At 39.3% G+C, this 17,159-nt stretch overlaps 1 protein-coding gene across 6 annotated transcripts in view; it reads right to left on the bottom strand.

The window, feature by feature from the left end:
* LOC102005144 (cytidine monophosphate-N-acetylneuraminic acid hydroxylase) overlaps positions 1-17,159 on the bottom strand; it is a 188,869-nt gene that overhangs the window by 7,554 nt on the left and 164,156 nt on the right. For all 6 annotated transcript variants that reach the window (XM_013503836.1, XM_005403351.2, XM_005403352.2 and 3 more), the window contains 3 exons: positions 6,006-6,146; positions 2,960-3,134; positions 2,508-2,624 (listed from right to left, as the gene is read on the bottom strand). In XM_013503836.1, coding sequence (XP_013359290.1) covers positions 2,508-2,624; positions 2,960-3,134; positions 6,006-6,146 — 433 coding nt within the window. The remainder of the gene's footprint in view (positions 1-2,507; positions 2,625-2,959; positions 3,135-6,005; positions 6,147-17,159) is intronic.

Below are 17,159 nucleotides of genomic sequence, written 5' to 3'. Positions count from 1 at the left end.
AGAAGTGGCCTCGGGGTTCAAAATGATGGACAGATACCACACTTGACCTGTGTCCTGTATGTCCCAGATCTCAGCAGAATGGTGACAAAGCAGTCATGCAGATGTAAACTGCTGTAGTGAGAAAAATGGGCAGGGAGTCATTGACAGGAGATTGCGAGTAGTTAAGTGAATCGGAAAGCAGGTTGACAGTGCCTGGAGAGGCAGGTCTGGGCTATAGCATGCAGAGAAATGGGGATGGATGGACCGTGGGTGACAGCAGAGACAGACAAATGTAAAGTACATCCAGGAACAGATGGCCTCGCCTCAGCCCCACGCACATTTCCCTGCTGAATGTATCCAGACATTTCTGCGAATGAATGGATTCAGCGCTGGGAGAGGACAGGGCAGCTGGCGCATTGGTGGTGCTTGTAGCAAGGGCGTCCGTGTTTCACACTTAGGGGTCCCCTGGCCTACTAGTGGGCTCCTCACTTTCCTAAGTTAAGGCATTCAGGTGACCCCCAGACTCAGTACAATCTGGCTCTTGTTTTGTAGTCTATAGACCTGATAACAACTTGAAGTAGTGTCAGCCTAATGCTGAGTATTTCACATGGAAATCTAGGTTTCCGCATTCTCTGGAAAACCAGAACAGGGGTGGGGATATAGCTCAGGGGCATAAGCGCCTGCCTGGCAAGTGCAAGGTGGTGAGTTCGATCTCTGGTACCGGAAAAAAAAGAAAAAAAAAAGAAAACCGATCAGTAGGAGCTCATCCGGGCTGCCCTTCAGCATTCCTCCCCACCTGTCTCAGCCCCACCAGCTTCACTTGTCTTTGAGATCCACAACAAGCTACTCTGTAAACACGTTTCCCCCAGAATCAGACCGGAAAACAAACTTCAGCTGTAATTAACAGCTGGTGTTACCATGGCAATGGCCAGTGTTGGCAGAAGATCATGCCTCACTATTCTCTTGCTCAGTGGCCACTCTGTAATGACAGGTAAGGCAGGGATAGGCTGCATTTTTTTCTGTAGTTACATAAGTATTGTAGATGTATGACCCTTGCCTTCAAGGAAAACTCCTTGGGAGTGCAAAAGTCTTTTTATTGGGAAAGAAGGATGAATCGTTTGGTTTTAAAGTCACCAACAAAGGAAGAAGGATCAGTGTGGCATCAATGCTCCTTTGAACAGCATTAATGGCAACGGAAGCCACAGAAGCAAGGTGTCCAGGGATGAGGACTGGTTTCTGAATCACAGGCCCAGCCAAGCTGTCAGTGATGCAGGGATCAAGACACTGGAAGCTTGGCTCCTGCACCCCACCTCTCAGGCTGTTGGTGAAGCAGAAAGTCCCCAAAAGGGGTGAAGCAAGGAATGGGAAGAGGTGGCAGGGTCTGGAGGCAGTGACGGGGCAGGTACGCAGCAGAGGCTTGCTTGAGGCCAGGCATCTGAAGGCAGCCTGGGCAGCACAGTGAGACGCCACCTCAGAAAAAAGTGCAAACCTATTCATCATCTATATTGTACTTCACACAGGGGTTTTATGTAAAATCTCAATTTTCTAAGATCCATAAGTCAAGTAGTAAATTACTGGTTTTACTGAAATTCCAACAACATTCTCCTCAATAGCAAGTACTGTACTAAACATAAAAATACAAGTGAACTTATTAAAATGTATTTTAAGAAGACTCCTATTATGTCTGTTATAAAAACCCTCTAAAATGGGTTCTGACACATTTAAGTGCCACAAACAATAAACTGAAGTGTAGACTTTATGTCCTTGACTCTAATGATTCTTATGGAGTTTACATTTGCAATATTTGCTCACACGCATCATGTGTCTAATCCAACACACTGGGAATCAGCCCAAGAGGAGGAAAAAAACTAAGGCTCAGGCAGGTTGAATAGCTCATTTAAAACCTTGTGAGCAGCAGTCACAGCCAGCAGGGCCAGGACACCAGTCCCCATCTTAGCTCTGTCTCTAAAACTGTGCCCCTGCCCTGGACATCAGGCCGCCACAGTTGGCTTTATCCAACACACATCATGAAAAGCTGTGAGGAAGTGACACTTCTTCAGATATTTGAAATGGCCTGTTTCAAATATTTTAAATGCTGACTTAACTCTCCTTATAGAGACATGGGTAGGTTCACTTGGGGAAGGAGACGGTATTGGGCAGATGCCAAGGAAGGCAGAGGTGGATGTTCTAGGTTTAGCAGCAGATGAGGCTAAGCTGGTGTTTGGGAGAAGCTGAGTACGGAAGGCAGTTTTCACAAACAACTCAGAGACAAGCGTGGACTTCAGTTAGCAACAGGGCTTCAGTGTGGTCTGTTAGTTGTGACAAACACAGTAGTAAAGTAAGGTGTGAGCGATGCTCTGTGCTCTCTTTGGAACTTCTCTGGAAGGAAGGAAAGAGAGACAGAAGGGGCAAGGAAGGGAGGTAGGGAGAGAATGAGGGAAGGCAGGAGAGGGGGAGAGGAGACGGAAGTGAGAGAGGAAGGGAGGGAGGGAAAGCAAAGAGCCTCCCTCTCCCTGGCTGCTGCTTACCTCTTCGTAGGCATGCTCCCGGCTGGGTCTTTCTTTCGGAAAGGATAAATCTAGAAAGTCAACCAAGTAGTCGTAGCCTCCAGGAAAAGCGTTGAAGTCCTCGTCCGTCTCAATCATCTATACAAATGACAACATGATAAATGGAAGAAGGGTATCAGTGAGGGGGTCAAGGTCTTTAAGTCTAAGACTGTGAGACCTAAATGTTCCTAAAGGACGGCAATGAGTTGCAAGTTAATTTTGAACCGTCTGTCTCTCCTTTTCTCCCTCTGCTCCCTTCTGCATAGTCCTTGATTTTCAAGGAGGGACCGTTGATCACATTGTCGAGGTCTGTTCTCTGCTAGCCGTTTTGTAGGGCTTTATGAAAGCTCCATGAGACACAAATTGGAAAACACATGGAGACTTTCCTATACTTCCATAAAACAGAAAGAAGGAACAAATATTCATCTGCATACCCTGATCACCAGGTTATAATTCTTAAATCCAGCCCAAGTGAAATATTCTTTTATCCAGGATGAGTGAAGGAAGATTTCGTCTTCTACAGCAGCTTTCAGGGTGTTCAGATACGGCCCAAAATCCCAAGAATCCTTGTAAATCTTAGTCCCTTCAGGAGGCTCTATAATGCCCTTGCTTAAAGACATAAGGGTGAGAAAACAGGAAAAGAAAAATGCAACAAGTAATGAAACCAAAGGTTAGCACTTACACAGCAAAGGTCAATAGACTGGTGGCTTTAAGGTGCTAACACGATCCCAGGGGCCCCACACTGGCCTCAGCCTCAGAGGGGGTCCTGTACATGGTTGAGTCATGCATTTCTAAGCCAGATTTCACTTGAAGAAAAGAAGTTCATATCTGGGGAAAATTGCCACTCCTCTGGACCTCTTTGGTCCAAATAACTAAATTATGGAAATGTTGAATGGAATTTGGTTGCGTTAACTTTGTGTCTCCACACTCCTGCCTCCCCAGCAGATTAGAATAAGGTCTGATGAAAGCAACAACTATGACTGAGCATACAGCATCGGCTCATAAGTATCTGTTGAATATGTGAATGCCTTTCACCAGTCTTTGAGATGTATGTAGAATATTGTGTCTGGAATAGTTGGTGCTCTCATGGTACTAATGCAGAACTGACAGACAGGAGTGGTTTTTATCTCGAAATCGAGCCAGCAATGTGGGTGGCTGAGCTCTCCCACAGGCCTGAAGCTCTGTACATCCTATGTGAGGATGGAGCTCTGCCTGGAACATGGACTTCTGAATCCTGAGCGTAGCACAGGATGGGGCCTGGACAGGGCAGACACAAGCAGGGAAGTAGGCACCTGTCTAGTAAAGACATGTCAGCAAGGCAGAGTCCCTCTTCTCAAAAGAACACATTCAACCAGCTGTGTGCCCAGAGCTACAGAGGGACTGGTTTCTGTAACAAGTCCTTTACCAAATCCTAAGACTTCTCACGTCTTTGTGGGTCTCAAACCTTTCCCGGTCCTTGAGGGTCATAGCTCAGAGCCTCACTGGCCTCTTCCTGAACAAAGCTGCCTCCTCCTGACTCCAACTGTCCCACGCTGCTGCCTCTTCCCCAGTGCATTCTCCTCTGCAAAGCCCAAGTGGCTTTTCTAAAACACAGCCCAGAAATGCTCTTCTTTGCGTTACAACTTTCTGAGCTCCCCTTACTCCCAGGACCAGTTCCTCGAGTGGCTCATGAGGCCTTTCCGCCCCTGCTCAGTGCGGCATTCCTGTCACATCCCTTTCCTCTGCCTTTGCTCTCCAGCCCTGCACTTGGGCACAGAGTGGCTTCGGGACAGGAAGGCCTTTTCCAGCTGTATCTCCTGCACCTAGAGCTATGCTCAGTGTACAGAAGGAGCTCAATAAATCACCTAAACCAACAGCATACGTTCATTCACTCATTCAAATACTCACATTCGCCAAATCCATGATGCTATTTATATCTCTTTCCCCAGCACAAGCCTCCCCCTCTGAGCGGGCTCCCTTCCTTGTTCTCTGGTCCTTTCACCTGCAGCCTCCTTCTCGTCTCTGGGACCTGGCTAAGTTCAGGAGATTCTGGACTGAGCTTTTCTGTGTCCTCTTCCCTCGCAAGGCAGGTAAATGCACAATCTCGGTGTGTCCCTGCACTGTGCGCTGGTGCTACAACGCAACAAAGGTGGTTCTGGTTTCCCAGCATGCACTGGTGTGTCAGAAGGACACAAATGCAGATCTTGAGTTCGGCCTTGGATCGACTGACCGAGTCTCTGAGAGAAGCCTGAAGGTCTGCACTTGTGAAAGCCCTGCCCATTGTTCTGGTAGTCACAGACTGCCAGGATGACGACTATAGGATAGATCGGGAGGGCAGGAAACAGGGTTTTGGAGAATTACACCAATCTCTTGAAGGCTCACTCATCACAGAAATGATTAAAAACATTTTTCACTCTTAACCTGCAGGCACTGGGGGATCTAAAAGAATCTGAGTCCAGATAGGCAAAGGAATAGTTTTAAAATTTAGAAAACAACCTTGTTAAATGCAACGTGCTCAGGTATTTTCTATTCTATTGTTTTTCAGTTCATTTTAATGAATTGCTCGTTGTGAGCAGTGACTTTGACGGTGTGGTCTGTCCATGACTGTGAGCTGCAGACCGACAACGGCCAGGATGGAGCTGGCCCGGGCGAGTCGGGAGGAGGCGCACATGGTCAGAGGCCACTGCAGGATGCGGGCGAGAACTGGAGGAGGTGGAGTTGAGGCCCAGGCGGAGAGGAGTGAAGGACTTGAGAAAGATTTGTGGAGGAGAATCAAGCAGGTCTGATAATGAGTTTGCTATGAGAAGTTAGCAGATGGGGTCCATGTCAATAAGGAGAGGTGAGGCCGGGAAAGGGCGTGCACTGTGTGGCAATGTGTTTGGTTCATGCCTAACCAAGGTGAGGAAATGGCTCCATTTGGCTCGACACAAATAATTAAAAAAACGTGGAGGACACCAATGTGAATTTGTCTTGAATTGCATTCCCAGTGCAGTCTGACCCATTCAAATGTACTATTCATGGAAATGGCAGTTGGCGATGTTTGCACTGGTGTGAGAACTTTCTTACTGTTTTTTACTTACGTGTACTTTTTGCTTACATGTACTTGCATGTACTTTTGAGCTGTATCAATGGCCCTTAATATATATAGAAAACAACTTACTCTTTACTCTCTAGTAAGGTTCAGAGATGAGGAGTTTTCCTGATCTCAGATCATTTGAGTAATTATTATATAGGATGAAAAGCTTGGGGGAAAAAACTGTTTCACTCTAGATTTGAAAGAGATTTATTAGATAGCTTATTTTATTGAAATAGTAAGACTTCTATTTAATAACCTGATGGGTGGGTCTTTCTGAGTAAGAAGTTTAGTATACTACTTGACAAAATTTAAAATTACTGCAAAATAGGGACCTGGCAAGAGACAAGAGGTAAGCCCTCTATTTTCTTATAATATTATAAATATTCATATAGCATTTTTATCTTCTACAAGAGTGTAAACCAAACCTGTCTGTGGGGTCCTTCAGCATCCTGCCTAGGTCAAGGGTGGCTCCAGGTCGAGGGGTCCATGTGACAATATCTGAGTTTTTCCTGATAAGATTGTTGAGCTGATTTGGGTCATTTTTGATGTTTGTTTCCTTAATGTACCTGAGAAATAAGAATAATCCCATGTAAGAAAATTTGTTCTCTGAGGCCTGCTCTGATGACTATGATGCCAGAACTTTTTATTTTCTCTAAATTCCACTTCCCAACCCCCGTCCACTCACACCATGAAGAATAAAGACCATATGTTATACTTTGATGTGGCTCAAAGATACAAACACAATTTCCTGTGCTGCATTTGAGCTAAAGTTCTCAGTCAGAAAAATTACAGACAAAGAAGTCACACAGATATTTTGTTTCTAAGTGTAATCACATAGTGACTGGAATCAACATGAAATGTCAAAAGACTGCTATAAATAGCAAGAAATTGTACTCTTGTATTTAATATTAAACATATCGACTGATTAAATATTATTGGGGACCATTATACAAAGGTCTTAACATGAACACATTGCTTTTATTTCACAAGTGTGTCATGACACATCTGCTACTACGGTGCACATGCTAAAAGAAGGAAACTAAGGCTTAGAGACCAGGTGCCTTGCCAGAGGCCACCCCACTGGGAGGCAGTTCAGCCCCAGCTCTTTACCGGCCCGGGGCTCAACCTTCACAGGAGGTCAGAGGTAGGGGCCCTGTCCCAACTTTGGAAGTCAGTCTGAGAATTCTCTGTGCTCAAAACCATGAAAAATGTAGCTGTTATAGGGGGCTGGGGATTTAGCTCAGCGGCAAAGCGCCTGCCTGGCAAGCGCAAGGTCGTGAGTTCGGTTCCCGGTACCAGAGAAAAACCAAAACCAAAACAAACAAACAAACAAAAAATGTACCTGTTATAAAAGAACACACATAATCCTTTTTGAGATTTAATTTTTAACTGTGCTACTAATCAGAGGTAGTTGTCTCCCAAACAACCACCTTTCTCACAAAGCTGTAACATGTCCATTTCAATGTCATACTGTCAGGTGAATCAGGTGGGTAGGGACAGAAAAAGAGAGAACCAAAGAAGATAGATTTGTCAGTTTATCTGGAGAGACAGGGCTAGGGATATAGTTCAGTATCACAAGTGCCTGCCTGCAAGTGCAAGGTCTGAGTTCGATTCCCGGTACCAAAAAAAAAATATCCAGAGAGACATTTCTATTAAAGGCAATTCTGCTTCCTTAGCCTACAGTTTAGTTTCCCAGACTTAATATTTTTGGTCAGATAGACAAAACACACAATGTGCAATCAAAATATATGGTAAGCGTAGAAATTTTTTAAAAGTTTACTTCAGTAACAGACATATTTGCTATTAATCCTCCTCAGAATATGCCCTCTAACTTCAAACATACTTATTCCATTATTATTGTCACTTTCTGAAGAAGTTCTGCAAGTCCTCTTTCCTATCTTTACAATATGTGATAAAAAATACGGTCAATGCTGCTGCTAAGTGCCATCGTACAAAAAAGGTAGCTCAGAAAAACATTACAGTGTGTCCTCATGCACCTTATTCACTGGCTCTGGCACCATGAAACTTCTGGTTCTTCCCTGTGGTCAAACTGACCATGAAAGGTAAATATTTTAAATCCATTCAGAGCACTGAGGCTACCAGGAGATTGCAACTAAAGACACTCACAAAAGAGAACTTCCAGACTGCTTCAGAAAGCAGTAAGGATGATGAGATAAGTGTGTTGGAAGTGTGAGGGGGATTAATAGCAATGTGTCTTTTACTATAATCATTCTCTAAATTTAAACATTCACCATAGTTTTCTGCCACACCTCAAACATAAATATTTGTATTTCTATAGCACTACGTGAGATACAGTACTCATGACTTGGAATTAATTTTGCAGACACAAGTAAAGACATTGTCATTGCACACAAAAACGTTGGTGTCTTTTCCCTCCCCACTCACATTACTCTCCTCCAGTTATTGCAGCACTTCGTTTAAAGCAGTGCCACTACTTTTTCTCATCTTCTTATTACTGTCACCCTCAGAATGGTCACTACCGACCTGGTCATTCTGCATCTGACTGCCCCTTCTGGAGTCATGTCACTGTCAATTACTCTTCTTAAAGCATACTCTGTGGTGTTCACAAAGGTCCACAATTTCTTGATTCTGTCTCTTTCTCTAAATACTATCAATATCTCAATGCCATGCTCTGAAGGGTATGTAGGTACCAAGGGCAACATTGCCAACTACTCACACATAGATATCTGGCTTTTAATGACTTTCAAAGGCTGCATCATGCTAAGATTTTAAGTGTTCCATAGAGAAGTGCCCTTCTCCTCCAATTCATCTTCCAGTCTTTGCAACCTCACCACCTCAGTCTTGCTTTTACCTGAATTCTCTTCCCACTTCCTGCTGCCATTCCACTTCCTGCCTAGGTTATGGTAATGGTTTTCAACTGGTCTCCAGGATCAAATGAATTTTTCCTTTCCCACCACATGGATGTACAATCTACTATCCCCAGTGCACATTTAATTGTGTCATGTCCCTCACTGGAATCCTTTTTTTTTGTTGGGGGGTGTTTCCCGGGAGTCAAACTCACGACCTCATGCTTGCCATGGAAGGTGCCATGCCACTGAGCTATATCCCTGGCAATCACTGGAATCCTAGATCTGGCTTCTCAGTCCATTGGGATAAGACCCAAAGCCCAGGCATTATGGGTACCGAGTTCCTCTCTGGTTCACTGCCCTTTCTCTTTGCTCTTCATACCCTGTCCCTTGTGCTGAACTCTACTCTCTCAGCTAAACATCCTTCCATCTTTGCAGGTTAGTCCTATTCATAGTTCTCTAAGCCTCACCCAGTAGTCATTTTCTCACCCAATCTGCTTCCCCTTGCATGCCATAACTCAGCACCCAGTGTTATAGTTGTTTTGCTTTTCTAGGAAACCATAACCCAAAAGACAATCATTTTCTGTGTAGTGTCTCAGTGCTTAGCACAGTGCCACTCCATGAATGATAAATGAATGGATAAGGAACAGTAGCAACTGAAAGAAATTATTTCTTTACTCTTGGGTCAATCTTACTGAAGAAAAATTGGAATATGTGAGACAACTAGTTAATATCAACCAGAAGATTAAAAGGAAGGAAATAAATCTGCAATAATCAATTACACACATGTAGCTACATGATGAGAGAATATAGAATAACTTCAACATGATGAGCTGTGTTCTCCTGAGAAGAACAATGAAGTCCAAGGATTTCAGATGATTAGCCCCAATAAATGGTAACAGGAACAGAACTAAATTCTAGGTAGATCGCTCATCTTACTGCATTGCTACAATCTAGTGAACAGGAAGTGATATGCTATCTTTACATAGTCATTGTCATAAAAACTTACCTCACAGTTTGATTTCTTTATTAACCAGTGCATTCAGGTTAATACAGAGAAATATGCTCATTTAACAAGATGACACACACATCCCCTATCTACACACAGCCCATGGGCATCATCACAGGGGTCTCTGTGGAGCAGATGCCACTTGCTAATAAAAGCATTATAGATGGGGAATGAGTCACCAAATAAATCCTATATCTAAACATTGAAATCTTATAAAAGCAGACCTTAAACATCTATAAGATTTTTCTTAGCACCTAAAACAATAAAATTAGGCTCCAAATACTACACAGTGCATAGATACATTTATGTATTTTCTCAAAAGATTCTGAATTCCGTGAAATGTGCATATGACAAAATTTGATCATATCACAAATGTGACTTAAATATGCTTGATTTAACTACCATGGCTTAAGCTATTCTTTAAGGATAATTCTGTTTCAGAATGAACATAAAATGATGAAAAATGATGGTCTAGTTAAATGGAATCTGAAAGCAAGCAGGAGTAGCTATACTTATATCCAACAAAACAGAGTTTGAGGCACAATTAAGTAAGAAGACACAAAGGTCTCTATATACTTATAAAGGAAATAATCTATCCAGAAGATATAACCATTGTAAGTATATATGAACTTAATATCAGAACATCCAATTTAAACGCTACAGAACATAAAGGGATAGGACCCAATCTAGCAGTATTGGGTGATATCAATTTCCCACCCTTGCTAGTAGATAGAACTTTCACATACACAAAAATGAAACATCAGTGTCAAATTACACTATAGGTCAGTGAACTTAACAAATGTCTATAGAATATTTCATCTGAGAGCTACAAAATATACATTTTTCATCAGTTCAAAGAAATTTCTCCAAAATAAAGCATACTTTAGGACATAAAACAAATCTTGATAAAGAAAAAAGTAGAATAATTTCACACATATTATCAGATCATTACTGAATAAACTAGAAACTGACAGAAACCTCAAAAAATATACAAATACACAAAGATTGAATAATACACTTTTGAATGAGCAGTGTGTCTTTGAAGAAATTAGGGGGGAAATTTATAAATTTATAGAATGAATCAAATAGAAACACAATCTAGCAGAGGCAATTGGACACAGCAAAAGCAGTTATAAGAGGAAAGTTTATAGATATAGGTGTCTACATTTGAAAAAAAAGAGAGATCTCAAATAACTAAATGATACATTTCAAGGCCTCAGGAAAAAATAAAAACCACAAATCAGTAGAAGAAAGAAATAAAGATCAGACCAGAAAGAAATGGAGAAAAACAGAAGAGGGAAACACTTCCTTACTTTATTTGGCCAGTTAAACCAGATAACAAATTCTGATATCTCAAGTAAAAGCACTTCTTTTCAATTTTAGTTTAGTGCATGGTGAAAGACATGGGTCTAGTTTTAGTCTTTGGCATGTGGAATGACAGTTTTCCTAGAACCATTTATTAAAGAGGCTATCTTCCTTCCAGTGAATGTGTTTGGCTCTGTTGTCAAAGATAAGGTGGGTGAATGGGTTTGCAGTTGTTTCTGTGTCTTCTAGTCTATTCCATTGATCCTTAGGTCTTTTTGCCAGTACCATGCTGTTTTTATCACAGTAGCTTTGAAGTATAATTTCAAGTTAGGAATTATAATGCCCTCTGCCTTGCATTTATTACCAAGAATTGTTTTGCTATTCTAGGCCTCTTCTGGTTCCAAATGAATTTTAAGAATGTTTTCTCTGGTTCTGTGAGGTTTGTTAGTGGTGGTTTTATTGGGATTGCATTAAATCTGTATAACAATTTTGGTAGTATGGCCATTTTCATAGTGTTGGTTCTTCCTATCCATGAGCGAGGTATATCTTTTCACTTTCTGATATTCTTTTGTATCTCCTTTTTCAGAGTACTGTAATTTTCAATATACAGATTTTTAATTTTCTTTGTTAGATTGATTCCTATGGATCAAGGATCTAAATATTAAAACAGACACACTAAATATGCTGGAAGAGAGAATATGGAGAACTCTTGAAGAGAGACGTGCAGGCAAAGATTTCATGAACAAAACCCCAACTGCATAGGAAATAATACAAAGAATCACTGACTGCAATCTCATCCTGTTAAAGAGATTTTGCACATCAAAAGAAACCACCAACAGAGTGAAAAGACAGCCCACAGAGTGGGAAAAAATTTTACCCAGTTGTCCCTCAGACAGAGGGCTTATATCTAAACATATAAAGAATTGTAAAAACTCAACCCCCCCAAATTTAAAGATCCAATACACAAATGGGTATCTGAGATTACTATACAGTATTCAGATGAAAAATACAAATGGCAAATAAATATATGAAAAAAGTTCAGCATCACTGGTTATTAGAGGGATGCAAATGAAAACAACGCTGAGAATCTATCTCACTCCAGAAAGAATGGCTGTTGTCAAGAAATCAACCAGTAACAATTGCTGGATGGGTTGTGGAGAAAAAGAAACCTTTCTCCACTGTTGGTGGGAGTGTAGACTGGTGCAGCCATTGTGGAAATCAGTATGGAGTTTCCTCAAAAAACTAGGATTAGAGGTCCCATTCAACCCAGCTATTCTCCTTCTGGGTATCTACCTGGAAGAATTAAAAACATCATACCACAGTGATATATGCAGACTCATATTTATAGTCGCACAGTTTGTAATAGCTAAATCTTAGAAACAACCCAAATGCTCATCAGTTGAGGAATGGATAAAAAAAAAAGTTGTTTTTTAAAAAATAAAGCGGAATACTACTTTGCCATAAAGAAGGATGACCTTGAGACATTTATAGGTAAATGGATGCAATTTGAGACCATACTCTTAAGTGAAATAACTTGGATTCATGTGTATAAAAATTGCATTGTCCCCCTGGTGTATGAAATTGAAAGAGTAAATAAGGACCAAAATGTACAATATTGTAAAATAGGAAGAAACTGTTGAAGAGGAAAGAGGAACCAGGGTAGGGGAAGGGGAAAGGAAGAGAAAAGGTGAAAAGAATAAAATGGAAACGGAGCTTTGTAAATAAGGAGGGAAAGAAGGACTTGAGGGAGGAGAGGGGATTGGAAAAAAAGAAGAATCAAAATATATCATGTACAGGTACAAATTCTCTATGATGATTACGATCATTATGTATATCTAAAATGTATATGTAAAATGTACCAATAAACTTAATTTTTAAAAAAAGAAAAAGCACTTGTTTAAAAACCTGTCTTTACTATTTACCTGTGTTACTATTCATAGAGTTAGCCATTCTTTTCACATGAAATAATAGGAACTGGTGTATTTCTTCCCTTTCACTTTACTAGTTTGTTTCTTTGAGGATATACCAACTCTGATAAATTCAACTTAGCTGATACCTGTCCAGCTACATAGATTTCCATTCTATTCAAGTCATTTTTGTTCTTCAGGTCTCTTTATCACTTTAGAGTCATTGCATTGCAAACTATTTCATGAATGTTTTGATGGGTCTGATTGTATTATCCACTCTTAAAATTATAAGGCATGCCCTCAATATTATTCCTTGTGTGGAAAATATAATTGCTATCAAAGAGAAACAGGAAGGCATTAAAGTAAACTTTTAATACTTTTTAATTAGGAATGTGTGACTTTCATTAACTGCATTTCATTGTAGTAACTATAGATGTTCTATAAAACTGAACGTGTCCTTTTTATGCAAATAACATTTCTATTTAATGTACCAAACTGTTAATCTACCTTTTATAATATAGCTATCAGTCTGGACCAAACAGTTTTTCATGGCAATAAATAATTATATGTTTAAGAAAAAAAAAGAAATGGATACTAAAAGAAAAAATATCAATGAAACAAAGAATCAGCTCTTTGAAAGAGTAAAGATTACAAATCCTTACCCAAACTAACCAAGATAGAGAGGGAGAGGGGAAAGGGGAGGGGATTAATAAAAGAAAAAAGGACAGTATAACAGATTCCACTGAAATCCAGAGAATCATGACAGGATATTATGAAGAAATTATATGCCAATAAGTTAGAAAATCTAGCAGAAGTGAACAAATTTTGAAACATATGTGATACTGAAATTGAAAAAAAAGGGTATAGAAAACCTAAACACATCAATAATGAGTCATCTACAGAGTGGGAGAAAAACTCTGTCAGCTACTCTTCTGGTAGGGGATTAACATCTAAAGTATATAAGAAACTTAAAAATTTTGGTGCTAAATGAATAATTTAACCAATAAATGTGCAAATGAATTATATAAATATCTCTTAAACAAGTAGAAATGGCCAATAATTGTATGAAAAATCATTCAACATCTTTAGCTATCAGGGACATACAAATAAAAACCACACCGAGGTATTACTCTGGTCAGAATAGTTATCAAAAATACAAAAAGTAGGCTGAGCACAGTGACTCATACTTATAATGACCATACCACTTGGCATTCACAAAAACTTCTTGCCGTAAGTCAGTATTGCTAATTGTCCAGAATGCTGTTAATTTTAATAGTTATGCCATTATAGCAGTAATTTGCGTGTCCTCAGTGGTTAATGTTGAGCATCTTTTCTTTTTTTTTCCTGGTACCAGGAACCGAACTCTCGACCTTGCACTTGTCAGGCAGGCGCTGTGCTGCTGAGCTAAATCCCCAGCCTCTGTTGAGCATCTTTTCATATCTTATCTGCCACCATTAAATCATCTTTGGCAAAGTGTCTGTTAAAATCTTTTGCCCGTTTTTAATTTTCTTGATTTTTAAGTGATTATTTTTAAATTGTGCTCCCAGGTTTGAGTTTAAAGAGCTTATCAAATATTCTGAATGAATATCATACATGCATTTCTCAGATATCCTTCCATAATATATTCTCAAGGTCTACAGTTAGTCTTCCCATTCTTCTAGGAGTTTCCTTCATAAAGCAAAATTTATAAATTTTGATAAAGTACAATTTATAATTTTTTTTTCTTTTTGGATTATGCTTTTGATTCCATATCTGATAAGTCTCTGCCCAACTTGTGGGCTTTTTTTGTGTGTGCTTGTGGTACTGGGGATTGAATGCAAGGCCTTCACGTTGAGCTATATCCCAGACCTTTTTCACTTTTTGAGACAAGGTCTTGTTTAGTCACTAAGTTGCCCAGGCTGGGCTGGAATTTATATCTGTCCACCTCAACCTTCCAGAGGCCTGGGATTACAGATAAAGTCATCACACCGGGGTCACTCGTGGGCACTAAGATTTTCTCTATTTTCTTCTAAAATGTTTACATATATATCTATGATCCATCTTTACTTACTTTCTCTGTATGGATTGGGTTTTAGAAAGAAGTACATTTTTTGGCATATAGATGCACAGATGCTCCAATAACCTTTGTTAAAGACTATCTTTTATTGAATTGGCTTTTTGCATTTGAATTTCCCCAAATTACATCTTTGTAAAGAAAAAAATGAATTGGCCAGATTTGGGTGGCTCGACTTGTAGATTTTTTGCTTCTTCTATTGATGTAGGTGTGCTAACTCCACACAATTATGATTATTGTACCTCTGTAGTTTGTCTTAACACTGAATAGATTGCATCCTCCAATTTTTTTATAGAATTGTTTTGACTAGTCTTATTTCTTTGCCTTTTTGAAATAAATTTTAGAGATTATCTATAGCTATAAAGCAGCTTGCTAGGATTTTGATAGAGTTTTGTGCTGAATGAGTACATTCATTTGGGGATCATGAAAACCTGAATTATATTGAATCTGAATTCATGAACATGGTATATTGTTCCATTTCTGTCTTTAGCACTTGGTAGTTTTCAGTACACAGATCCTGCACGTGTTTTGTTAATATTAGAACTATTTAATTTCTTGAAACTATTATCAGTGATATCTTTTAAACTTCTAGGTTTCTTCATATTTGCTATCCATATGTATAAATGCAATTGGTTTTTGTATGTTTGTTACGTATCCTGTGACTTTGTTATAATCATTAGTTTTAAAAAATTTTTGTAGGTTTTGTATTTCATGTAGACAATGTATTGTATGTGAATAGGAACAGTGTCATTTCTTCCTTTCTACCTGTATCAGTTTATTCATTAATCCTCCCTTCTTCCAGGGACTTGGGCTTCTAAGAGGATGCTGACCAGAGGTGCTCGGAGTGGTCGCCCTTGCTCGCTCCCAATCATCATGGAAGAACTGTTTTTCTCTGTTAAGTAGAGTTCTAGCTGTGGGTTATTAAAGATGCCTTTTAAGAGGTTCAGGATTTTTCTCTATTTCCACTTCTCAATGACTAGTTTTTGGTGTTGGTTTTAACTATGATTGGGCCTTGAAGCTTGTCAACTACTTTTTCTGCATCAACTGATATAACCATGAGATCTTTTTTTCTCCTTAGTCTGCTAATATGATGGTTTTGGTGGATCGTGTTTTAAATATTGAAATAGCTTTGATCCCTGCAATAAGCCACCCTTAGTTGCATTGTGTTAGTCTTTTTTAGATTTTGTTCTGTGCTCACGATGTCTATAGTTTCTTACAAGGTCTTTGTCTCTTTCCTGTATCAGGATAATACTGGCCTTATGGAATGAATTAAGAGTGTTTTCTACTATTTTCTGCAAAAGAATATTAAAATTGGTGTTACTTTAAAGAGTTAGAGTAAAATAATTTGAGCTTAGAGTTCTCAATTTTGGAATTTTTAAACAATTTCTTCTTGAATGAGATTTGACAGTTTGTGGTTTTTTATGAATTTGTTGGTTTCATCTGAGTCACTCTTACACTCACAGAACTGCTTTATGATTTCTTGGTCCTTTAACACCTGTGAAGTCAAAAGAACTATCAGCTCTTTCAATTCTTGGTATTAGTACTTGTCTCTTCTTATTTTCTTGGTTAGTCTGACTAAAGGTTTACCAATTTTTTTAATCTTTCCAAAGAATCAGTTTTTACTGTTAAACAATTTCACTGTTTTTCTCTCTTGTTTTTCTGTTTTTAATTCCATTGATATCTTTTTAATCCTTTTTTTCTTTGTATTTATTTTTCCCTTCTTTAACATTTTTTAAAGATAGCTTAGATTGTTGACTTGGGACATTTTTTACCTCATAAACATTTAATGCTATAAAATGTCTGTAAGCATTTGTTTTGGCAATATTTCACATTTTATTTTATTATTTTATTTTATTTTATTGAGATAGTGTCTTGCTATGTCACCCAGGCTGGTCTCCAGTAATTCTCCTCCTACCGTGACCTCCTAAGTTACTGAGAATACAGACACATGGCAACATACCACTCTCAGGTTCCACAGATTTTGACATCTTTTTTTTCTTTTTTTTTTTCCCACATCCGAATATTTTCTATTTCCCCATGAGACGTCCTCCTTAGCCCATGGATTATTTAGAGGTTGTTTAATTTCTAAGTATTTGGATTTTCCAGTTATGTTTTCTTGATTTTTGGTGTAATCTATTATGATTAGAAAACATGCTTCATGTGATTTTAACTTCATTAGGATTTGTTTTAAAATCCAGGATATGATTTTTCTTGGTAAATGCTTGAGGTGTCCATGAAAAGTACATATGTTCCACTGTTGTGGGGTGACCGTCCATAAATACTGTTCAGAGTCACATGGTTTATGGTGGTGCTCAATCTTTTTTTTTTTTTTTACATCTGGGCTGTTTCCTGTGTTCTTGTTCTCTTAATTACAAAGCAGGAATGTTGGGGCTGGGGATTTAGCTCAGCGGCAAAGCGCCTGCCTGGCAAGCGCAAGGTCGTGAGTTCGGTTCCCGGTACCGGAGAAAAACCAAAAA

Source organism: Chinchilla lanigera, unplaced genomic scaffold, assembly GCF_000276665.1.
Source record: "Chinchilla lanigera isolate Chin_1 unplaced genomic scaffold, ChiLan1.0 scaffold00082, whole genome shotgun sequence".
Taxonomy (NCBI): Eukaryota; Metazoa; Chordata; class Mammalia; order Rodentia; family Chinchillidae; genus Chinchilla; species Chinchilla lanigera.
This window is presented reverse-complemented; position numbering and strand designations above follow the sequence as displayed.